This window comes from Pteronotus mesoamericanus, unplaced genomic scaffold (genome assembly GCF_021234165.1).
Source record: "Pteronotus mesoamericanus isolate MK-2021 breed Mesoamerican mustached bat unplaced genomic scaffold, CSHL_Meso_final contig_221, whole genome shotgun sequence".
NCBI lineage: Eukaryota > Metazoa > Chordata > Mammalia > Chiroptera > Mormoopidae > Pteronotus > Pteronotus mesoamericanus.
The window spans coordinates 612,416-632,873 of record NW_026555092.1 but is presented as its reverse complement, the minus strand read 5'-3'; the positions used below and the strand labels follow the sequence as shown (position 1 = coordinate 632,873).

The 20,458-nt window shown below is 52.6% G+C and overlaps 1 protein-coding gene across 2 annotated transcripts in view; it reads left to right on the top strand.

Annotated features, from left to right (window-relative positions):
* TMCO4 (transmembrane and coiled-coil domains 4) overlaps positions 1-20,458 on the top strand; it is an 81,655-nt gene that overhangs the window by 34,980 nt on the left and 26,217 nt on the right. For both annotated transcript variants that reach the window (XM_054571655.1, XM_054571656.1), the window contains 6 exons: positions 5,429-5,526; positions 5,775-5,918; positions 6,752-6,871; positions 8,948-9,112; positions 9,955-10,091; positions 11,400-11,484. In XM_054571655.1, the coding sequence (XP_054427630.1) occupies positions 5,429-5,526; positions 5,775-5,918; positions 6,752-6,871; positions 8,948-9,112; positions 9,955-10,091; positions 11,400-11,484 (749 nt within the window). The remainder of the gene's footprint in view (positions 1-5,428; positions 5,527-5,774; positions 5,919-6,751; positions 6,872-8,947; positions 9,113-9,954; positions 10,092-11,399; positions 11,485-20,458) is intronic.

Here is a 20,458-nt window from a genome sequence, read left to right as displayed (position 1 = left end):
ACCATGTATGAGTCCTTTCCTCAAAAGAATACTCTGTGTGTGGAATTTTAAATTCAGTGTTAGGGACTCTGGAGACCTCTCAGGTTCTACCTATGGCCTCTGGAAGGGCCTGAGACCCAGGAAAAGGATAGTGAGTGTTTGGCCTTGCTCTCAGTTTGATTCTGCTACCAAGTCTCTGTGTGGCCCTGGACACGTTGCTTTCCCTCTCTAGGCAGCGGCACCAGTTTTTTCACCAATACAAGCAGAGGATCGAATTATATGTAGGTTTCTTCTAACTCTAAGGTTTTGTGTTTCTGCAAGGCGAGCTTATCACTCGGCACCCCAAGGTGATCCTTTGCAGCTGGGGCTCAGGGTGTGACGCACGTCCTCGCTGTTCTCGGGTCCCCATCTGAGCCGCAAGGCCATCCAAGCTTTCCCCACTCGTTTGATGACGTCACTCCTTTGCGCCTCAGTTTCTTCATCTCCAACCCAGGGCTTAGGGTAGTGTCTCCCTCATTAGGCGGTTAAGAAGATTAAATTAATGAATACATATCAAAAGCTTGGAACAGTGCCTGGTACACAGTAGGCCTCCATAAACATTCGGCCATGCCCTGCTGGAGGCTGACATTGGTCACGTAATAATAACATTATCAGGATCTAACTTTTATTGAGTGTTGACTAGATGCAGGCCCACGCTGTCGCCTCATTTGGTGGTTATAACAATCTCCTGAGAGTTTTGCAGGTAAAGAAACAGAAGGAGGAGTGATGTGACTCGCCCAAGGCCACACGGCTGATCAAGGCACCATCTGATATTACCACTATATCCAGGGTCGAACATCCCAGGTTCCCTCCTTAATCTGAAGAAAGCAGTAAAGATAGTTCTTTTATGAGGCTTTCCGAGCTTTTACTAGGAAAGAGTCTCTAAATTTCCCTGCGATAAGCTCTCCCTTTCTATCAACCAGAGAAAGGGATTAAAGCAAACAAGAGGGTGGTGGTGAGGACCAAAGGGTAAAGAACACTCTCTTGGAGGAGATAAGGTGGCAGGGAGTGAAACTGGTTTGTGGGACAGTGAAATGGGCAGCGTGGCCCCTTGCTGTTCACGGGGCTTCTGTGGCTTCAGCCTGGGACCTGCGTTTAGGCTTCTGCCTCCATCTTTGGGAGGCTGACACAGGACACCAACTCAGGGTCATTTCTGGCTTTCCGGAACCTGGGTGTGGCCATGATACCTAACCGACGAGCAAAGTCAGTAACAGAAACAGGACTTCCTTTGCATCGGTGCCCTGAATTCTCACTTCCAAATATAGGGCGTGTCCTCGATGCAGCTCGGAGTGCATGTCTCCTCCTGTGCTTTAGACTTTGAAATTCGGGCAATTGAAGTAATAGCAGGAAAAAAAAATATATGTGGTAATTAACGATGGCTGGGAAAGCCCTTTATTTTATGTACAAAATAGTTACTAAGAACGTTCGAGTACCTACATAGATAAGGAAATAGATTGGCTATTCCATTGAACATTACAAGACAGTGCCTCAGCTAAGTAACTTCAGGGACGCTATTACATTCTTTTTGATTCAGCAAATGTTTAGAAACATTTACATAATAATACAAAGCACAATACTAGAGATTAGAGTATATGGTCCATCTTTGTAAAATGGATTTGATATACAAGCATTCATGCCTTTAAATAAAACAACCTCAAGAACGATTGCAATGTATTTACTTTTTAGTTACTTTATTCCCGTGGAGCTATGCATTTCCGCTCCATAAGCTCAGCAAAATGTGCTGACTGTCCAGTGTTCTCAATGTGCAGATGCCACTGCAGGAACAATCTAGAGGCAGACGGTGCTGAGAAATGTCAAGGGCACCCGCTCAAAAATTGGACTATGTTCTTAAAAATAAATCTGTAGTAATCATTAAAATTTTATAACCTTCCAGATTTGTGCTCCTATCCCAGGATTTGGGATTTTTTTTTTTTAATTACAGTTTGCATTCAATATTATGTTGTATTATTTTCAGGCATTCAGCATAGTGGTTAGACAATCCAATACTTTATAAAGTGCTTCCCTCAATATTTCCAGGACACATCTGGCACCATCCTTAGCTATTAAACCAGAATTTCATTCTTGGCAGCAACTGGCCTGTACTGTCCCGAGCTCCTCTGGTTTTCCTAGATATGGACAGTGAGTGAGGGAATAGATCTCTGCAGCAAGAGGTTCACAGCCCATCCTGGTCGGAAGGACTCAGTTCTGCTCAAGAAACATTTTCTGCGCACCCCTCAGGTCCCGAGCCCGGGGCCAGCAGCCACAGGTGGAGCGCAGGAAAGGCTCAGCCTATACCCTGAAGGTTTGACCCCGCGGTCATCAAACTGGAGAAAGAGCAGGTCCCTGGAGAGCTTGTTACAGGCAGTTTCCTCGCCCTCACACCCAGAGCTCTGGGCCCAGGAAGCTGTGCTTTGAACAGCTACCCCCTGGGGATTCTGATGCAGTTGATGCAAAGCCCACCCTGAAAATCGATGGTCTAGAACTGCAGGCTAATTCCATCTGGAGGTTTAGAGGGCCCAGAGTCAGGGCATTTAAGTAACCTTGGGGCTTGAGCAGGCTTCCTGGAGAAGGTGACTCTTAAACGATGTTCTTCGAGAAGTCCCTTGGCCAGAGGGCCAGTGGGAACACAGGCACTGAGGTGTAGAGGCAGCGTGCCGGTGGGAGGTCAGTGTTTCTGGAAGGCAAAGGGTAAGTCAGAAAGACGCGAGCAACAAAACAACCCAAAAACCAACTCCCAGCAACAGAGACCGCAAGGACGGGTACCCAAAGGGAGGGGGTGGGGGTAGGTGAAAAGGAGAAGGGGTCAATAATATTGTGATAAGTGTGCACGGTGCGGTGGTCACGTTGTAAGCTATTAAAACGTCAGATCACTATATGGTATACCTAAAACTAATATAGCCAGTATAAGATTGTATATCAACTATACTTAAATTTCAAAAAGTATTATTATTTTTTAAAGTGGTGAGCAGTGAATCTGTGAAGGAGGCAGGCGTGTCATGGAGGGCCTGGGCAGGAGACGCTGTTCTCAGGAAGAGAGAGGGCTGGGAGGGGGCGGACAGTAGTGGCCATACTTCCTGCTTGACCTTGGTCACTGTGGTGGTGCCATCACCACCCTCCCATTTACAGTCCCCAAGAGAGAAAATACAGGCTCAGGAAGAACTGGGCGAGGTCATGGCGGAGCTGGGCTCCAACACCTGTGCCCCACGCACCCAGTCTGTCCCAGGCAGTGTTTGTCGGATGAGACGACGCCGACCCGCGAGGCCCACTGCCCGCCCCCTTGTAGGTCCCCTTCTGTGTTCCCGTTGTACATCCTCAACAACTTGAATTTTTGCTCTGACCTTGACCTCTGCCAAAAGCAACTTGTTTACAGCCTTCCTATCTTTGCACTGATTAGTGCTAGCAATTAAGGGCCAAAGTATATCTCGCGTGTTTAGGAGGAAACTGTCGTTGATAATGAACACAATGATAATAGCAACAAACATATCGGACAGACTACCATATGCCAGTATTGTATGTGGATTGTTGCCTGGAGCTCCCACAACACCCCTGGGAATTAAGTACTATCGTCATCCCCACTTGTTGGATGAGGACGGGGCTCTCTCCTTCAGGGTGCCCATTTGCTGCAGTAACAAATGGCCTCCAAATCTCAGTGACTTAGAGCCGCACAGGTGCATTTCTTGTCCATACGACATGCCCACTGCAGAGTGGCTGTGGCGTTAGTCCACACTGTCTTGGTTCAACAGGGTAGGGATGTGCACTCTTCCCATCAAGAGGACCAGGGCAGGGAGGGCTAAGAGAGGATTCGGTGAGCGATGGGTGACACATGAGCACCCCTGCAGAGGAGGGACTCAGGCCTGTGCTGGCAGGGTTGGAGTCCTGACCTCAGAACCCAGGCGCTTACTCACCGTCCGCCTTCCGCTTGACTAGACCTGTGCAGTTCTCCCTCATCCCGCACGTCCGATGCACTTCAGGCAGGGAGCGCAGGCGCCTGCGATGCGCGCGGAGATTGTTATCCTCGCTTTCCGCTTCTCTGTGGTGAAACCTCTGAGAAGCATTGTGCTGTACACCCAGGAGCTGCTCAGGACAAAAGTCGGTGGCGCTGAGCTAGCAGAACACCAAAAAGCAGAGCAGATCCCCGAATGCCGAGCTCAGATCCCGTTTCTTTTGGATGCCTGGGGGATGGCCTCAGGTGTGGTTCATGAGGAAAGAGATGGGAAGGAAACAGGTATTGGACAAACTGCCTTGTTCTGCTCACCGGCACGTGGCACCCAGAGGGGCCCGCATGTCGTCCACTCTCAGACAAACTGTGTGGATTGAATGGAGGAAGGAGGAATGAATTTAAGCCTTACGAACCAGCTGCCTTAAGAGGTAGATGTCATTATCCCCATTGTACAAAAGAGGAAGCTGAGGCTCAGGGAGACGCAGGAGCCCCCCCCTCCCCCCGTTACCACTCTCAGTGTGCCCTTGTGCCGCGTGCTTGGCAGACGTTCTCCTCACTGGTCTCACAGGCCCTCCCACAGGCCGGCCCTTACTTTGAACACGGGGACAGAAATAACACTGCCTTGTGGAGAAGCTGTACCATCTGAGATACAAAGCATGGCAGCTGGCACGCAGGCATTTCTCAATAAATATTAACCATTCCCCTTTCATCATCATCGGCTATCGGTCCGCACATCAGGCTGTCCAAACTCCAGCTTCAGGCCAGAGTTCACGCTCATAGCAACCACCCCAACCTGCTCCTAGTTGTCCCAAAGCACCGAGGGCTGGGTGTCTGCCAGGGAGACGGGGCCTGGTGACGCTCCTGAGCCCTCACAGTGGTTATGCGCAGGACTCACCTGACCCCAGTTCACGCTAAGTGCTTTCCTTCTGCTGCATGTTATAGCTTTTAAGTTTGAAGTCTGAACAATTCGAGCTATGGCCCCAAGGCCAAGGTCTCCAGGGCAGACATCTCTCTAGTAACCCATCTTTGAAATGATTAGCCCGAAGGAAATTGGTTTCCAAATATCCCAGAGGGAGGCGCGCTCAGCTGTTGAGGGGAAAGGAACGAAGGAGGGGGGCAATGGAGTCTGTGATTCTATTTGGTACTCGTCTGGGTCCATCTGTTAAAAGATAATTTTTGTGCTTCTTTTACTATTACTGTTATTTTCTTGTCTTTCCACTATTCAAATTGCAACCCTGTTAGGATGGATCCTTTGGGTAAGTAGCTCATCCCACGCACTGGGATTCCCCAGATGGGTTTTAAGATATTTTCAGCATTGTAGAAGCATCGATGGGCCCAGGGTGACTTTGGTACCTTGCTCTGAGTGACAGAGTACCCAGCATTGCTCCCAGTCTGGGGGTTGGTGGGCTGGGGAGGTCTCAGGGTGTCCTAGGCACAGCTGACCCTAAAAACCAACTTCTTCACCCCCAGAACGGCTGAGGCATCCAGGAAGAAGAAAGAAAACCGGAGGAAATGGAAGCGCTATCTCCTGATAGGCCTGGCAACCGTCGGAGGTGGGACAGTGATCGGTAAGGCCAACTCGAAGTGAGATGGTGGCCCATGGGCCAGTGCGGGGCAGAGTGAGGGATGTCGTCAGCCTGGGATCGGAGAGCCAGGAGATGGGCTGGAAGGTGCCCCCAGGTGCATAGTAGGTTCTCCTTCAGCAGAGTATCATTAGTATTGTTAGAAGCCTCCGTGGAAGGCAGTGGGCAGCTGACGGGGGGAGAACCCAACAGGCCATGTCTTCATTCCCACATTTACCCTGCTTTCTTTGCAGGTGTGACCGGGGGTCTTGCTGCCCCTCTTGTTGCCGCGGGGGCCGCGACAATCATTGGCAGTGCCGGGGCGGCAGCTCTGGGCTCGGTGGCCGGCATAGCTGTCATGACCTCACTGTTCGGTGCGGCTGGAGCTGGCCTGACAGGTGAGGGTCAAGAGCAGTAGTGGCTGTGAGGGGTTTTCAGCCAGGGTGGCCCAGCTCCTAAAGGACGCTCTCAGGTTCTTCCCTGTGAGAGCTCCCCGGGAGATGGAGGAGGAGCACATAACCTTCCTCACGTCGGGTTCTAGCCCTGCCAGAACTTGCAGAAGACTTCACAGAGAACTGAGCGAGAGCTTGGCATGGGTTGCTCTAAGGGCTGGGTTTGGGAAACTGCATCTTGTGTAGACTTCCTGAGAAGGGTCTCATTAGACCTGCTTGCCACCATTTAGGAAGTTTCCCCACAGGCCTCCTCAGAGACCCTTGGGCTTCCTCGTGTAAGAGAGCACATGGCTACCTGTCATGTACCAGCATCTTCTGGGAGAGTCTTCCCAAATCATGTGTCCAGCAGCCCCCAAGTCCCACACAGATTCCTGCTCCACTCCTCAAATGGGGTGTCACTTCCTGCATTGAGAATCTTGGTCAGTTTGATCCACTTTTACTGAAAGGGGTATAGTGCACCCCTGAAGTTTGTGGACTGGAAAAATGACCTAGAACCGACTGAGTGAGGACAGAGTGGTGGTTGTGAGCCCGGGCTCTGCGTTCCACCCCAGGTCTGCTGCTCAGGGGCTGGCCAGCCCGTGGAAGCCTCTTGCCCTCATCTGTAATTGGGGACAATAATGGCACCTACCTTAATGAGTTGAAAAATGAGACACTTGTCCAAGGACAGGGCACACAGTTGGCGCTCGCTGTGCAAGATGTGAGCACAGAGAGCCACTCTGACGAACATTCCCCGGGGTCCCCAGTCACCTCCATTCTCATTTTTGTGTCTGGGCCCTTAGGATACAAGATGAAGAAGCGTGTTGGGGCTATCGAGGAGTTCACTTTTCTGCCTCTGACGGAAGGCAGGCAGCTGCACATCACCATCGCCATCACGGGGTGGCTGGCGTCCGGCAGATACCGTGAGGACTGAGTGGAGGGACAAGGATGTAAAGCGGGATAGACGTTGGCTGAGCTGGGCCTGCTGCTGTGGGCCAGAGCGTGGCCTAGGCTCTTGCCTGTGTATGTTTTTAGAGGGTGGGAGAGGAGGCCCACTTTGCAGAGGAAGAAACAGACTCAGAGCAGTGAGGAGACGTCATCCCACATCCATCTGCTCCCCCATCCGCCTGCCATCCGCCTATCCACGCCCCATTCATCCCGCTATCCATTCATCCACCCATCTATCTACACGTCGCCTATCGTCCATCCATCATTCATCCATCCAACTATCTGTCATCCTACTATCCCCCTATCTATACATCCATCTACCCATCCCTCTGTTCACACGCACTTCCACCTCTCAATCTGTCCATTCAGCAATATGCATAGGGTACTATACATACCATGTGCCAGACACTGAGTCAGACCCCAGGCATTTAGTGGTGAGCAACACAGTTGCAGCCTCTGCTCCCGTAGAACACCTGGTCTGAAGCAGAAGACAGGCCATTAAGCAAGTAATTACAGGGAAGCTTTATGGGTGGCACAATAGAAAAGTACAGGGTATCTGCAGAATGAGGGAAGGGTTCCAAGAAGAAGTGACATTCAGACTAAGGATTGACTGGGAATTAGCTGGGTAAAGAGGGAGCAGGAAGTATATACCAAGCAAAGGCCGAGCACGTACAAGGGCCCAGGGGTGCAAAGAACCAAAAGGAGCACAGAATGCTAGAGTAGAGCAGGGAGCTAGGGGGCAGACGTGTGGGCAGGGCCAGAGCAGATCACACAGGAGCATGTGAGGCGAGGAGTTTGAATTCATCCTGAGAGCAGGTAGAAGATAGCAAAGGACTTAAGCACATAGGTGAGAGATCAGTATGCCTTGGCTGTGTGACCTCAGGCACATTACTTACCTCCCCTGTGCCCCAGCTGTTCATTTGTAATGTGAACAGCTTACTTATTCCTGCCTTTCAAAGGACTTACAAAGATTAAATTAAACAAGGTAATTTCTAGAAGGCCCCTAGATCCTAACTGGCATTCCGCCAACATAGCTCCCTCTGCTGCTCTAACTCAAATGTGGGTTTTCCACCCGGGCGGCACGGAGGACTAACAGCATGGTCCGCTCGCTGCCTGGCTCACATCTGCAAGTGCCCAGTGTGAGGCCCAGCGAGCAGTTCATCACTCAGAGGGAGATGAGGGTGGGCCGGGGAACCCAGGGCACACAGCCAGACACACGCGCTCAGGGCCTCCCGGTTCCGGGGTCTCTGGGACCCGGGGGTGGAATCCACAGCTCTTCTACATGACCCGAAAGAAAGCAGGTGAGGAATCCAGATGACAGAGGACCTGCGTGTTGCCTGGAGAAGTGGTACTATCCTCAGGGCAGCGAGAGGGCAGGAGGGACGGAGAGAGAGGCCTATTTAGTAGTGGCCATACTTCCTGCTTGACCTTGGTCACTATGGCGGTGCCGTCACCACCCTCCCTTCACAGTCCCCGAGAGAGAAAATACAGGCTCAGGAAGAACTGGGTGAGCCGGCGAGATCATGGCAGAGCTGGGCTCCAACGCCTGTGCCCACGCACCCAGTCTGTCCCAGGCAGCGTTTGTCGGATGAGACGGTGATGACTCACGGGGCCCACTGTTCGTCCCCTTGTGTGTTCCTATCGTGCGTCCTCAGCAGCTTGATGCCAGCGTTAATGCAGGATGACAGGAAAATGCCACTTTATAGCAGTTCACACTTAATTCTTACAACTGCTCTGTGCAGGGAGAGAAGTATTCATCTTCCCACTTCACAGATAAGTGAAGCGAGGCTGAGGGGGATAGAGTGATGTGCCAAGGTCACCCGTCTATGAATGAATGCAGGAGCTGGGACTCAAACCCCAGCCTGCTGACTCATAGGATGGCGCCACGCTCCATCTAGGTGCTCCATCCACTCCACTGACAGCTGCCACTCATCGGCAGGGGTAGGCCTCTTGTCTCCCCCTGAGGATGAATGGTCCCCTGTCTGGAAAAATGGGGTGGGGTTTTCTCTGGCACAGACAGGAGAGACCCCACCTACCTGTGTCCTCCCCAGGCACCTTCAGCGCCCCATGGGCCACCCTGGCACACAGCCGCGAGCAGTACTGCCTAGCGTGGGAGGCCAAGTACCTGATGGAGCTCGGCAACGCCCTGGAGACCATCCTCAGTGGTCTCGCAAACATGGTGGCCCAGGAGGCTCTAAAGTACACCATGTTGTCCGGTAAGTCTTCCCGTCCCCACTGCCAGTAGCGTGCCCACTGCTCCCAACCCACGCTGGCACCGTGCATTTGCATCCCGGAGGCCCCCGCTGAGCCAGGCATTGTGCTGGACCCTAGGAATGCAGAGAGGCTAAGACTGCACTGCTGTCTGAGAAGCGCAGAGCCTTCGTGGGGAGGGGACAGGTAGACAGCCAGTCACGTTACCACACAAGGTATTATGTCAGCTCATTATTGCCGCCTAAGAAGCCACCCCAAAACTGAGTGACTTAAAATAATAATCATTTATCATATGCTGGGCCTGCTCATGCATCTGTGCTGTCCGCTGATCTACATTAGCCTCATCTGAGACAACTAGGGCAACGCGGCTCCCCCCGACCTGTCTCTCATCCCCCTCCCGGGATCAGCAGCCCAGCCCACACCAATGGCAGAGTACGGGAGAGGCCAGCCTCCGCACACAAGTCCATCTGAAGTCTCACATCTAGTAACATCTCATTGGCCAAAGCAAGTCACGTGGCTGAGCCCACAGTGGATGGGCAGGACAGGGGCAGGCACGCTGCAGAGTCATGAGGCTAAGTGGGAAGGTACCAGGTGAAGTGAAAAATTGGGGCCATCTTTGGAATCTCACGCATGACAGATGGCTGAACAGAAGGGATCTAGTCCATGTGCCAGAAACGCACGAGCTCCCGTTTTCTCCTTCACCATTGAGCATTTTGACGACACTGGGAGAACTTACGGGTCCCAAGGTAGAGACTCTGTGTGCACTCGCCCGGGCATCCCTTAGCCAGCCAGCCACTTCCCAACAAGGACCCCCACTGCCTACATCACTGCCATATCACCTTCCCAGGCATTGTGGCTGCCCTGACCTGGCCGGCCTCACTCCTCAGTGTCGCCAGCGTCATCGACAACCCTTGGGGTGTGTGTCTCCATCGGTCAGCAGAGGTTGGCAAGCACCTGGCCCACATCCTGCTCTCCCGGCAGCAGGTACCTGGGAGCCGCTGCGGGTGGGGGCCCAGGGGGGAAACGAGGGGGCCGACTTGCGCATAGATGTCAGCCCTAAAGACGTCTACGTGGAGGTGGCCCAGGGGCTTTGGGGAGTGGGTGGTCTTTGCTGCTCCTCCAGTTCAAGTCACAGAAGTATTCTAGGATGAACAAGAAAGTATTATAGACTCTGCCCCAGGTTCGTAGCATGTAGGTGAGGACTGAATAACAGAGGCCCCTGCAGGTATAGACAAGGCCCGGTGTTTCTTCCTGGAAGTATAGAGCAACCCTTTGAGCACATTGCCAGTGGTCCAAACGCCATGGGACGTCGTCCAGGTTACATCCACATTCCAGACAGTCAGAGGCAGGAAAGTGGAGTGAAGGGCATGCCTGGAAGTCACACCTATTGCTTTCCTCCACATCCCTGGCCAGGACTCAGTCCTGTGGCCGCCCCTAGCTACAGGGGAGTTAGAGAAACCCAGTCTGTCTTTGGCTGGGTAGCCCAGGAAAACTCGGGAGTTCTATCACCAAGGACATGGGTGGATGCATGGGTGTTGGGAGATGAATAGCAGCCTTTTCCACAAGTTTCCTGCAGAATTGGAGTGTTGTTTAGTGGTTTAGTGGTTTAGTGGGAGGGGACGGTGGCTACTGGTACTGGCACAAAACAAGGAAAAAGAATAGACTGGTGAGACCAGACTGGGCCTTTGGAGCTCGTCTGTGCTTTCCCTCTCCTTCCAAGTAGAACTTGTACCGAAACACCCCATATAACTTTCTTTTTCTTCTAAGTTGCCTTTTCTACAAGTGCTTCAGTCAGAAAGTCCCTCTTTACGTCTAACTCACCACTTACTCTTATAATGCAAGGCCAATATTTCCCGTGCCCCCTGCCTATTTAGAAACAACAGCTGTCCCTCCCATATCACTCTGCCTTTTTCTCCCATCGCACCTGGAGGGTAGCTTCCGCCTCCCCTCCCCAGCTCCAAAAGCGCCCCACGTCACTTGCCACGAGGTAGGTGAGTCCTGCCTGCGGGAGCAGAAGAGACCTGCGACTGGATCACGGTGTGAGATGGAGGGGAATAAACCCAGCCAGAGGCTGCCTGTGGGCCTGGGGGGCAGCCGACTCCGGCGTCATGTGCTCTCCTGCGTTAATGGGCCCTGACTGTCCTGATTGAGACGTCAGATCTCGGGGGGCCGGGAATGGCACAGGTGTCATTCATTAAGTTCAAGGCAGGCTCTGAGGAGTGTGTAAGGGGCTGATGTTTTGCTAGAACCAGCCGTGTCCCGTCCCAGACACCTGTGTCCTTTTCCCCCCAGGGCCGGCGACCTGTCACTTTGATCGGCTTCAGCCTGGGAGCCAGAGTCATCTACTTCTGCCTGCAAGAGATGGCTCAGGAGAAAGGTGAGCCTGGCTTATTGTCACAGGAGCAAACCCTTCCTGAGTTCATCCCCTAGTCCGGCGGTTCGGGAGCAGGACTCGTGAGTCTTGTGAAAGTGTTCCCAGCTTTAAGAAGTAGTAGTTTGCCATTTGAAACGGTTTGAACATAGACAAAATCATTAAGGCATTTGGAAAGTGGTTTATGTTTTCTGTGCATAAGTTAAAGTGGATGCGAGACAGTCCTACAATAACGACATTGGCCTTGGCGTTCTGATGCACGTTCTTGAATGGGAGGGAAAGGGGCGGGACGAAAAATTCAAAATCGAGGTGTTGACAGAGTCACGCCCCTTCTTCTGGGTCCCGGGGCGGCCCCTACCTTGCCTCTGCCTGCTGCTGGGGGCTGCCGCCCCCTCGGCATTCCTAGGCTCACGGACGCATCGCTCCAATCTCTGCCTCCACTGTCACGCCGCCTTCTCCTTTCTGTCTCCTCTTCTAAGGGCAGGTCGTTGGATTTATTTAGGGTCCACCAAATCCAGCGTGATCTCATCTCAGGATCCTTACCTCATTACATGGCATAATTTAATAACCGCCGCTAAGACATCTTTTCCCTGTAAGGTCCTGTTCACAGGTTCCAGGTGGATGTGTCTTTTGGGGGCGGGGCGCCAATCGACCCCCCCGCAGATAGCTCTGGGAGTGTATCGTGCCCTCCATGGCATACTTTTCTGTCCAAGGCAGTGGGAAGCCTCGGTGGGTGAGGTCTCCAGGAGAGAGAGTCGGTTTGGGGCAGATCTGTCAGCAGAAGCTGCCATAGGAGAGGGTTGGGGGGCTGAGAGGCAGAGCTTGGAGCTCTTGGGAATCATCCACAGTGCGTGAGACCCAGACTAACCTCTCTCCTGGTGAAGCTGAGCAGCAGCAGGGCCCTGAAGGCTAGAGGGATTGAGACAGGGAGTCCTTGTCCTGAGAGCAGAGGGCAGATGAAAGAGGCTGGAGTCACACCCAGCATTGTTATTCAGGGCTGTTTTGTATGCGTCTCTGAACCTCAGCTTCCCCACTTGCAAACCAGAGTTAATAATTCCCACGCTATGCGCTCGCTTTGAGGAGCAAGTGAGGAACCCCATGGGGAGCATGTTTGCAAATTATAAAACCCATCGTTGACCAAATTCAGCTCAAGGATGTCAGTTTGCAGCTTCTGCTCTTCAGAGTGTTTGCCAGCCTAAGGCTACCCCTGAAGATGCCGCCTGGTCACTCCCCTTGGTCAGCCCCACTGTGTGATCTGATTGCTGACCAACTGCCAGCATGCCGGGCGGGGGGCGCTGCGGTGAGAACGTCCGCCGTTGGTTGGACCTGAGAAAACACGATGAGTCAGGGCTGACTGGTGTTATTTTCAGTGTTGGCGTCACCAGCGGGCATGGGAGGGACCCTGGGGCTCAGGAGCGTGATTCATTCCTGTTCTTTATCTTTTGCTTAAATGGACTGAGGATCAAAGCTGTTTTCTTGGTCGCAAAGGCAAGGTGGACGTGCCGTCCTTGGCATTCACTATGGAGGGGCCAAGCCCCGGGTGTGAGCCCTGCAGTGGGCCTCACCGCCTCCTCTGTGCCATTCGGGAGGACCCTGAAGCCCCGTGTAGCTTTCAGCAGCCTCTTTTTACCTGGTTTTGTCCACATCAGTAAGCAATGGAGAGGCACCTCTATCCTATTTCCAGTGGCTTTGGGTGACCTGGGACCTCCCTGCAGAAAGAGCTGTTTTCAGCAGGAAAATCCAGCCTAAGATCAGAGGTCAGGCAAAGACCACTGAGGACACAGGGCTGAATCCAGAGCTCTGGTAAAGGTGAGCTTCCATTTTTACCGCAGGCAGCATTGTGCCTTCCCTTTCATGCTTCCCCCTCCCCTGGCATCAGCAGAAACAGAGCAAGTCAAAAAGGCATCCTTCACCGGCCTTTCCTGCTCTACCTGCCATAGATAATCTACCCAGGACCTTATGGCCTGCTGGGAGGAAGCCCTGAGTACCTACAACATGTCTGCATCCTCAACTCTTCACTCCCTCCAGTAAATGGCCTTGATGAGCTGCAGCAACACCACTGAGTCCTACTGCACAATGCCATGTTCTATGTTCCCACAACTTTGCGCGAATAACTATACTGTCAGAATCTCTGTTGGGAAAAATAGGGGGACTATCTCTATCTCTCACATGAAACCCAGCCTCTGCTATAAAAATGTGTAGGTTAAAGAGAGGCAGGATGGGTGCATCAGTCAGCTATTGCTACAGTGATGCCGCATAACAAACCACCCCATACTCAGAGGGTTACAACACCCAATATCTACATGCCCAGGATCTACAGGTTGTCTGTGGTTCAGTTGCTCTAAAACAGCCTCTGTTTCTGGTTTTGTGTTGGACAGGCTCAGCCCCAGAGTGTGGGCTGGGCCAGATCTGCTCCATGTGTATTTGTCTCCATGAGGCAGAAGAGGCAGCAGCCACCAGGGCTTGCCCTACTTCTCATCCATCGCTTGGGTGCCAGAGCCAAGCCAAACCACACATGCTCACTTAAGACCTCTGCTCTTGTAGTATTTACTAACATTCTGCATCAGTTTTTTATCACTGCCGACAACCTATCCCAACACAGCGGCTTAAAACATTCTATATCAGTTATTTGTTATTGCAAACAACTTATTCAAACATAGTGGCTCAAAGCAGCAATAACTGATTATTTGTCGCAATTCTATGAAGGGACTAGGCCGCCCTCCTCTCATCTCACTCACGCAGTTGCGGACAGCAGGAACACCTGGGAGCTCTAAGGCGACCTCACTCCCTGTCCGGCAGTTTGTGCTGGCCATCAGCCAGCGTGTCTCAGCCCTTCCCCAGACTTCTCACCCTCCAGCGGGCTCACCTGGCTTCCTCCGTGGTCTTCTCAGGACCACGTTTCCGGATGTCAAGAGTGAAACCTGCAAGCCCTCTGAAGGCCAAGATTCCAGAACGCATCACTTCCGCCACATTCTGTTGGTTAAAACAAGTTGCAGGCCTGATCAGATTCAAGGGGATGAAGTAGGAAATAGATTCCTCTTCTGGGTGGGAGAAGCGGCAAAGAATTTTTGGCGATTTTTAATCTTCCACATGTTCTGTTTGCCAAAGCAAGGGATGGCCAGGCCCTAGGTCAGTGGGGCGGGGCAGTGCACTCCGCATACAGCGGTGCCGGAGGGGAGTGAGTAGTTGCCAGGCAGTAATCCAGACTCTAAGACTAACCCAGACTCTCATGCTGGGGAAGGAAAAGCCTAGGCTTCGCAGTCATCTGAGACCTGGTCCTGAGTCCTGCCTCTGCTCACCTGGGTGGCCTGGGTAAGGCAAGGATGCAGCCTCCCTGGATGTGCATCTCTCCATTTGCAACAAGAGATTAATGTCACCTCTGGGCAGTGGCAGAGGCCGGAGAACATGGAGGTCAGGCAGCCAGCCCTGTGCTGGGTCCTGGTCAACACGCCCTCTAGCAACCCCCAGGCTGAGGTCGCTGCAGGTCCTGCGGGCAGCCGCAGGCTCGCCTTGCTCTCTGAAGCTGCTCCCCCAAGGAGAGGCTCTTGAAAAGCTGTCATTCTCTGTGCTGTCATCATTTTGCTCCTTTCCTAGCCATCTTTCTGCCAACCCATGCAGCAGACCATCTGGCCATCTGCCAGGCTCCTCATTACCGAGAGCAACGTGATCTTATTAATAAGACTGATTCTCAATTTGGAAGAGAAAGGCATGTCTTTGGCTACAATTGGCATAAATTACATGTTAACTTCAGACCACTAATACAAGCCAAATCTTCAGTTCCTTTGCTGATCCCATTGAATTAATTACCATTTTCCGTTTGGCCGTGGCAATCGGAAGTGAGTTCGCCCGTGAGCTGCCTCTGGAATGTGAGGCTGAAAACTGGCAGAAGGAAGGCAGGTGGCCTCTGGGTGGCAGGGCTGATCAGTGAGACACCGAGGTGTTCCTGCACCTCAGCCTTTTGGGGGAAGGTTCCCAAAGCAGCTGCCTTTCTGCCTCTTTCCTGGTCCCTGGTCCCTGCTCCCTCTGCTGGATTTTTATGGCCCGCCAGTAAGAACTGGGGCTTTGGTATTAGGTGGACTTGGATTTGGGTCCTGACTCTGTCACAGACTAGCTGCGGGACCTTGGGCAGGTCACTTAATCTCTCTGATACTCAGCTTCTTCACCTGAATATGGGGCATAGAGCACTTACCTTGGAGTCTCATGGGGAGATTAAAGTGAGACAATGAATAAGCAAAATACCTGCCCCAAATAGGATGAACGTTCCTGCCGCTGAACTAAATCTGAGGACCTACTGTGCATGGAGAACTATGGTGCGTGTCACGTAGAAAGAGGAGCTCATCATTTTGTGTTCCCTTTCCAGCCCCGTGTTAGGCTGTGAACTCCGTGGAGGCGCAATCTGCCTGTGCCCCACCATCTGCCTGGCGCCTGGCACACGAGTGCTCAGGAAGATGGAGGAACCTGACTTTGGGTGAGGGACTCAGGCACATGTTGCTCTGCTCATGAGCCAGGTTCAAATTCACCGTGTGCGGAACACTAACCACTTCCATGTGGGATCTCAGTCTACCTCACAGCAGCCCTATGGGTGTATGCTCTGGGCTTCATGGATGAGAAAACTGTGGGCTCCGGGGTGAGACATGCAAATCCTAAGTGCCAGAGCCAGGACTTGCCCCCAGAGCATCTGGCCCTCACTCCTAACCACGTGCTGTGCTTTGCAGGGGGCCTTGACCTTGAACGATGGGACGGGGTCATCCAGTGGAGCTAGAGGGAAAGAACACGCATGGGAGGGTTGAGTCAGCAGGGCCGAGGCAGGCTTCCCCAGAGCACCTGGGATCATTAAGTCTAGTGTTTCTCTAGCCGGTGAAAGAGGACTGAGGTGGAACAGTGGGAAATGGTTAGGACGGCAGCCTGGTACAAGGCCTCCCACGCCTGGCTAAGGGGTCTGACCAGGGTGGTCCCTGAATCGAGGAGTAAATGCGTAGTTGGGCGGGTCCTGTGGGCGGAAGAGCTGGAGGAAGTTCACCCACATAGGCACACTCACTCACACACAGATACACACAGCCGCAATGCCCCTGCCGCCAGGGGCCTCTGACACCCTCACTGTTCTCTAGATCAAACCCAGACTTCTCAGCTTGACTTACAGGCTCCGCCCATGAGCGGCCTTCCCGCGGCTCCTCCCACCCCTGGGCTCCCAGGGAGCAAGCTTCCAGACAGACCAAGTTCTCTCTTTCCATCTTTTCTAAACAACTTCTGCTCATTTTTCAGGTCTCACTTTGCCTGGAAGCTTTCCCTCCAATAATAATAATAATAATAACAATAACAATAGATTCCAACAATAGATTATTAACAATAATAGATTCCAATAATAACAATAATAATAGCAGCAGTAGTAATGGCAGCAGCTCTGGAGTTAGGGCATCTGGTTTGAATCCCAAACCCACCACCAGGCAGGTCACCTAACCTCTCTGAACTCTGGGTGACTTGTACGAAACACAGTGCATAAATAATAATAGTATGAACGTAGACATCATTGTGAGGATGAAACACAACAGTGCCTACAAGTGCTGGCAAATAAGAGCCCAGGAAGTTTTATTGAGCATTCACATTATGCTAGGAACTAGCTTACACTTTATAAAAGCGAGCTGGCACATGGTGTTAGAGCACCCCATGGATGGTGAGGTGGGCGGGGTTGAGTTAAAACTGGCCTCCCCCTGGGCGCCCCGCCTTGGGGCCTACAGTTCCTGTTCCTTCCTGTCTCCAGAGCCACCTACCCACTTCTTCTCCCGCGCCCTGACCTTGGGCAGCCAATGGGGCATCTTCAAGTCTCCACCTGACCGTGCTCATGAATGAATTATTCACTCTTTGCGCAGAGCTGCTGTTTCACCTCTAATTCCTTCCAGCACCCCGCTGTCTGGTTTCAGGCAGGCCTGCTTGTTTAATGCCCAATTAATCTGCACACAGAGGAGACCCTCCCCTAATTGCAGGAAGGCTGTCATTATCTGAGTTAGGGGATGTGAAGGAGGCATTACTGTAATGCATTTGAATCCACTAATTGTTTTCTGGATGCCCCTGAGACCTGGTGATGAAATGCAGGGACGAATCCCGCCAGTCACGGGAACGCGCAGTTCTGAAGCTGGCCTCCCCGCCTGCTCTCTCCAAGCCGGAGCTCATCCTCCCTCCCCTCTTCCCGAAGAACAGCTGCCCAGAGAATTAACCATTTTCACTGCTTCATCTTCCTTTTAGGGGCGACGTTTTAAAGACCAGGGGGTCTTTCTACTGCTTTGTAGATATGCTGCCATTCACAGGGTGCTCCTGACAGCTGGCTGGCCCTTCCCTCAGGCTCGGGGTGGTCAGCTGCCTTTCAAATGAGGTCAAGTCTTGCGGAATGGCTATGGGGGTTGGCAGTGATGTGTGTCAGTCATCGGAAAAGCATCTGGCACATAGCAGGTGCTCTCTGAAGGGAGCCCTTAATATTCTTCCATAGCCAGTTCTAGGGTAGCCACTTGGCTGGGGCTGACACTTTTAGCCCGAGTGTCCTGTCCTTAGGTGGAGACCGCTATGTCCACCCCTTCAAGCCCATAAGGACTTGGCTTAGGAAATAAAAGGAGTCACAAGAACCCAGCCCCGCAGGACACGGCCAGATGCTCAGCAAGGGTGCCAGGCCAGCCGGCTCTGCTCCTCTCGCGTCCCCAGGCAGGTGGCCTGGGTTGGCAGAGGCACAGCGAGGGCTGGACCACGCCCCACTGAGCATCGTCCTAGAGATGGGTGCGGCATCTGCGGCGCTTTCTCCATCTCTTCCTGGGGTTCTCAGAGCAACCTTGCCATGTATTCAGATGCGTCAAGCCTGGGTGGGAAGGACTGACTCCAAGTGGGAATCCCTGGCTTTCTGGGTGAGTATCTGAACGCTTGGTGTGGCTGCGGAATCTTCTCTTCAGACAGAAATAGACCCAGATGCAACTGAGGCTTACCACCTACTTGCATGATTGATTCATTCTATCATCATCTTGCCAGCTAACAACTTCGTGCCAGGCATGGCTAAATACTTTACATACCTTATTCGATTTAATCCTTACAATAATCCTATGAGGTTTTGACTGCCCCCATTTTACAGATGAGGAAACTGAGGCTTACAGAGGCATAGTCCCTAGCCCATGGTTACAGGACTCATCATGATGAAGCCAGAATTTGGATCCACAGTGGCTGACTCAGGCTCTTGTTAGTGACTTGACCCCCAATCCTTAGAGCAACCAATGGCCAGGGTAATTCTCTCCATTCTACACCTGGGGCTCAGTGTGAGGCAGAGTGATGTGCCAGGTGGGTCCATTGGGATTTTTGGTTTCAAGTCCTGAGATGTCCGTCAGCTGTCCTTCGTTCAGCCACACCCAGAGCTCCTCTCTGCCCAGAAAGGAAAACTGGGGGTTTCGGGTAACTCCTACCTGCCTAGGCCCAGCGTCCCGTGCCTTATGCCTGTCCTTGCCCTCCAGAATGCTCTCCCCTCTCCCCGGCTTGCAGCCTGGAGCCAGCTCAGATACCCCCTTCAACATATGGCTCAAAAATTCCCTCCCCCGCGCATCCCGTCGAAGGAAAGCTCAGGTCTGGAAGCTTTTTTTTTAATCCTCACCCGAGGACATGCTCATTGGTTTTAGAGAGAGAGCAAGGGAGGGAGAGAGAGGGAGAGAAACATGGATGTGAGAGAGAAACATCCATTGATTGCCTCGAATGCGCCCCAGCTGGGGACCAAACACATAACCCAGGCATGTGCCTTCACCAGAAATTGAACCCATGACCTTCTGGCCTACAGGACAACGCTCCAACCAACTGAGCCACACTGGCCAGGGCAGATTTGGAAGCACTTTAAAAAGAAAAGTTGTTTCTTGCCAAAAGGTGTAAATTGGATACACTTCAGATGGCTTGGCTTGTCAAATTATACACACACAGACACACCAGGTTCTGAAAGGGAAGACGCGTTCACAACTACGGAGTTTTCATCAGTCCATTCCTGATGGAAAAGCAGCCCTTTTCTCCTGAGAAAGCCTGCAGGGCTGCTGAACTCTAGGCACTGGAGTCCGTTAATTAAGTCAACCCCACCTCCCCAATCCCTTACTGTCTGTAAGCTGCCTCCACTTAATCACTTTTCCCACTACCTTTAGGGTACAAGGGACCATGGCAACCATGACGCCACGCAGGGCAGGCAGTATCTTCAGACACCAGCCTCTGAAGCACTGGGGACAGAGTTGTTCTCATTAGGGAGTCAGCAGCTCGTGGGAAATGCCCGTTCCCTCTGGGAACTAGAAGTAGACAAGGTGACCCTGTTACGTTTGCTTTGCCTCAGAGGGTAAAGTGCGGGCTCTGTGTTGGTGTTGGTCACGATGGGATGGCACGTCTGTGCTTACGCCCAGCGGCGATCATTTTATTAACTCTAGTCCTCACAGTGTCCTCACGAGACAGGTATTATTCATCCCGTGGGACGGAGGTGTAGACGAGAGGACTGAGACTCTGAGCCAGAGGCACTTGCCCCAAATCAGAGCAGGATGGTGGCAGAGCTGGGATTCCCGCCCAGTGCCTGACCCCTAAGTCTGGGTCATTCTACTTCGTCTGGCCGCCACCTGCCCTGCCTCGCCCTTGACCCGGCTGTCTGTTTCAGCCCCCTCCACACTGTTATGAACGCCTGCTTACAGGTCTCTGGCCCCTCCCAGAGGGTGCTCGGCTTCAGGACAGGCACTTTTTGGTTCACCCCCGGCCCAGGCCTTGGCACATGGGAGACACCCAGTACACGTTAGTAGCTGATTCATTAACGAGGGCCGCGAGGGCAGCCATGACATTTGCTGTGAGTGCTACCTGCAGAAGGTAATGTCTGAGACCTGCGCGTGGTGAAAGGCTTGAGCTGCCTCAGCAAAGTAGAACCCACAGCCCCCGAGACCTGGGCCAGCTGGCTGGCCTATTGCCCAAGTCCCCCCGTGACCCAGGGCACCTGGGCCACTGC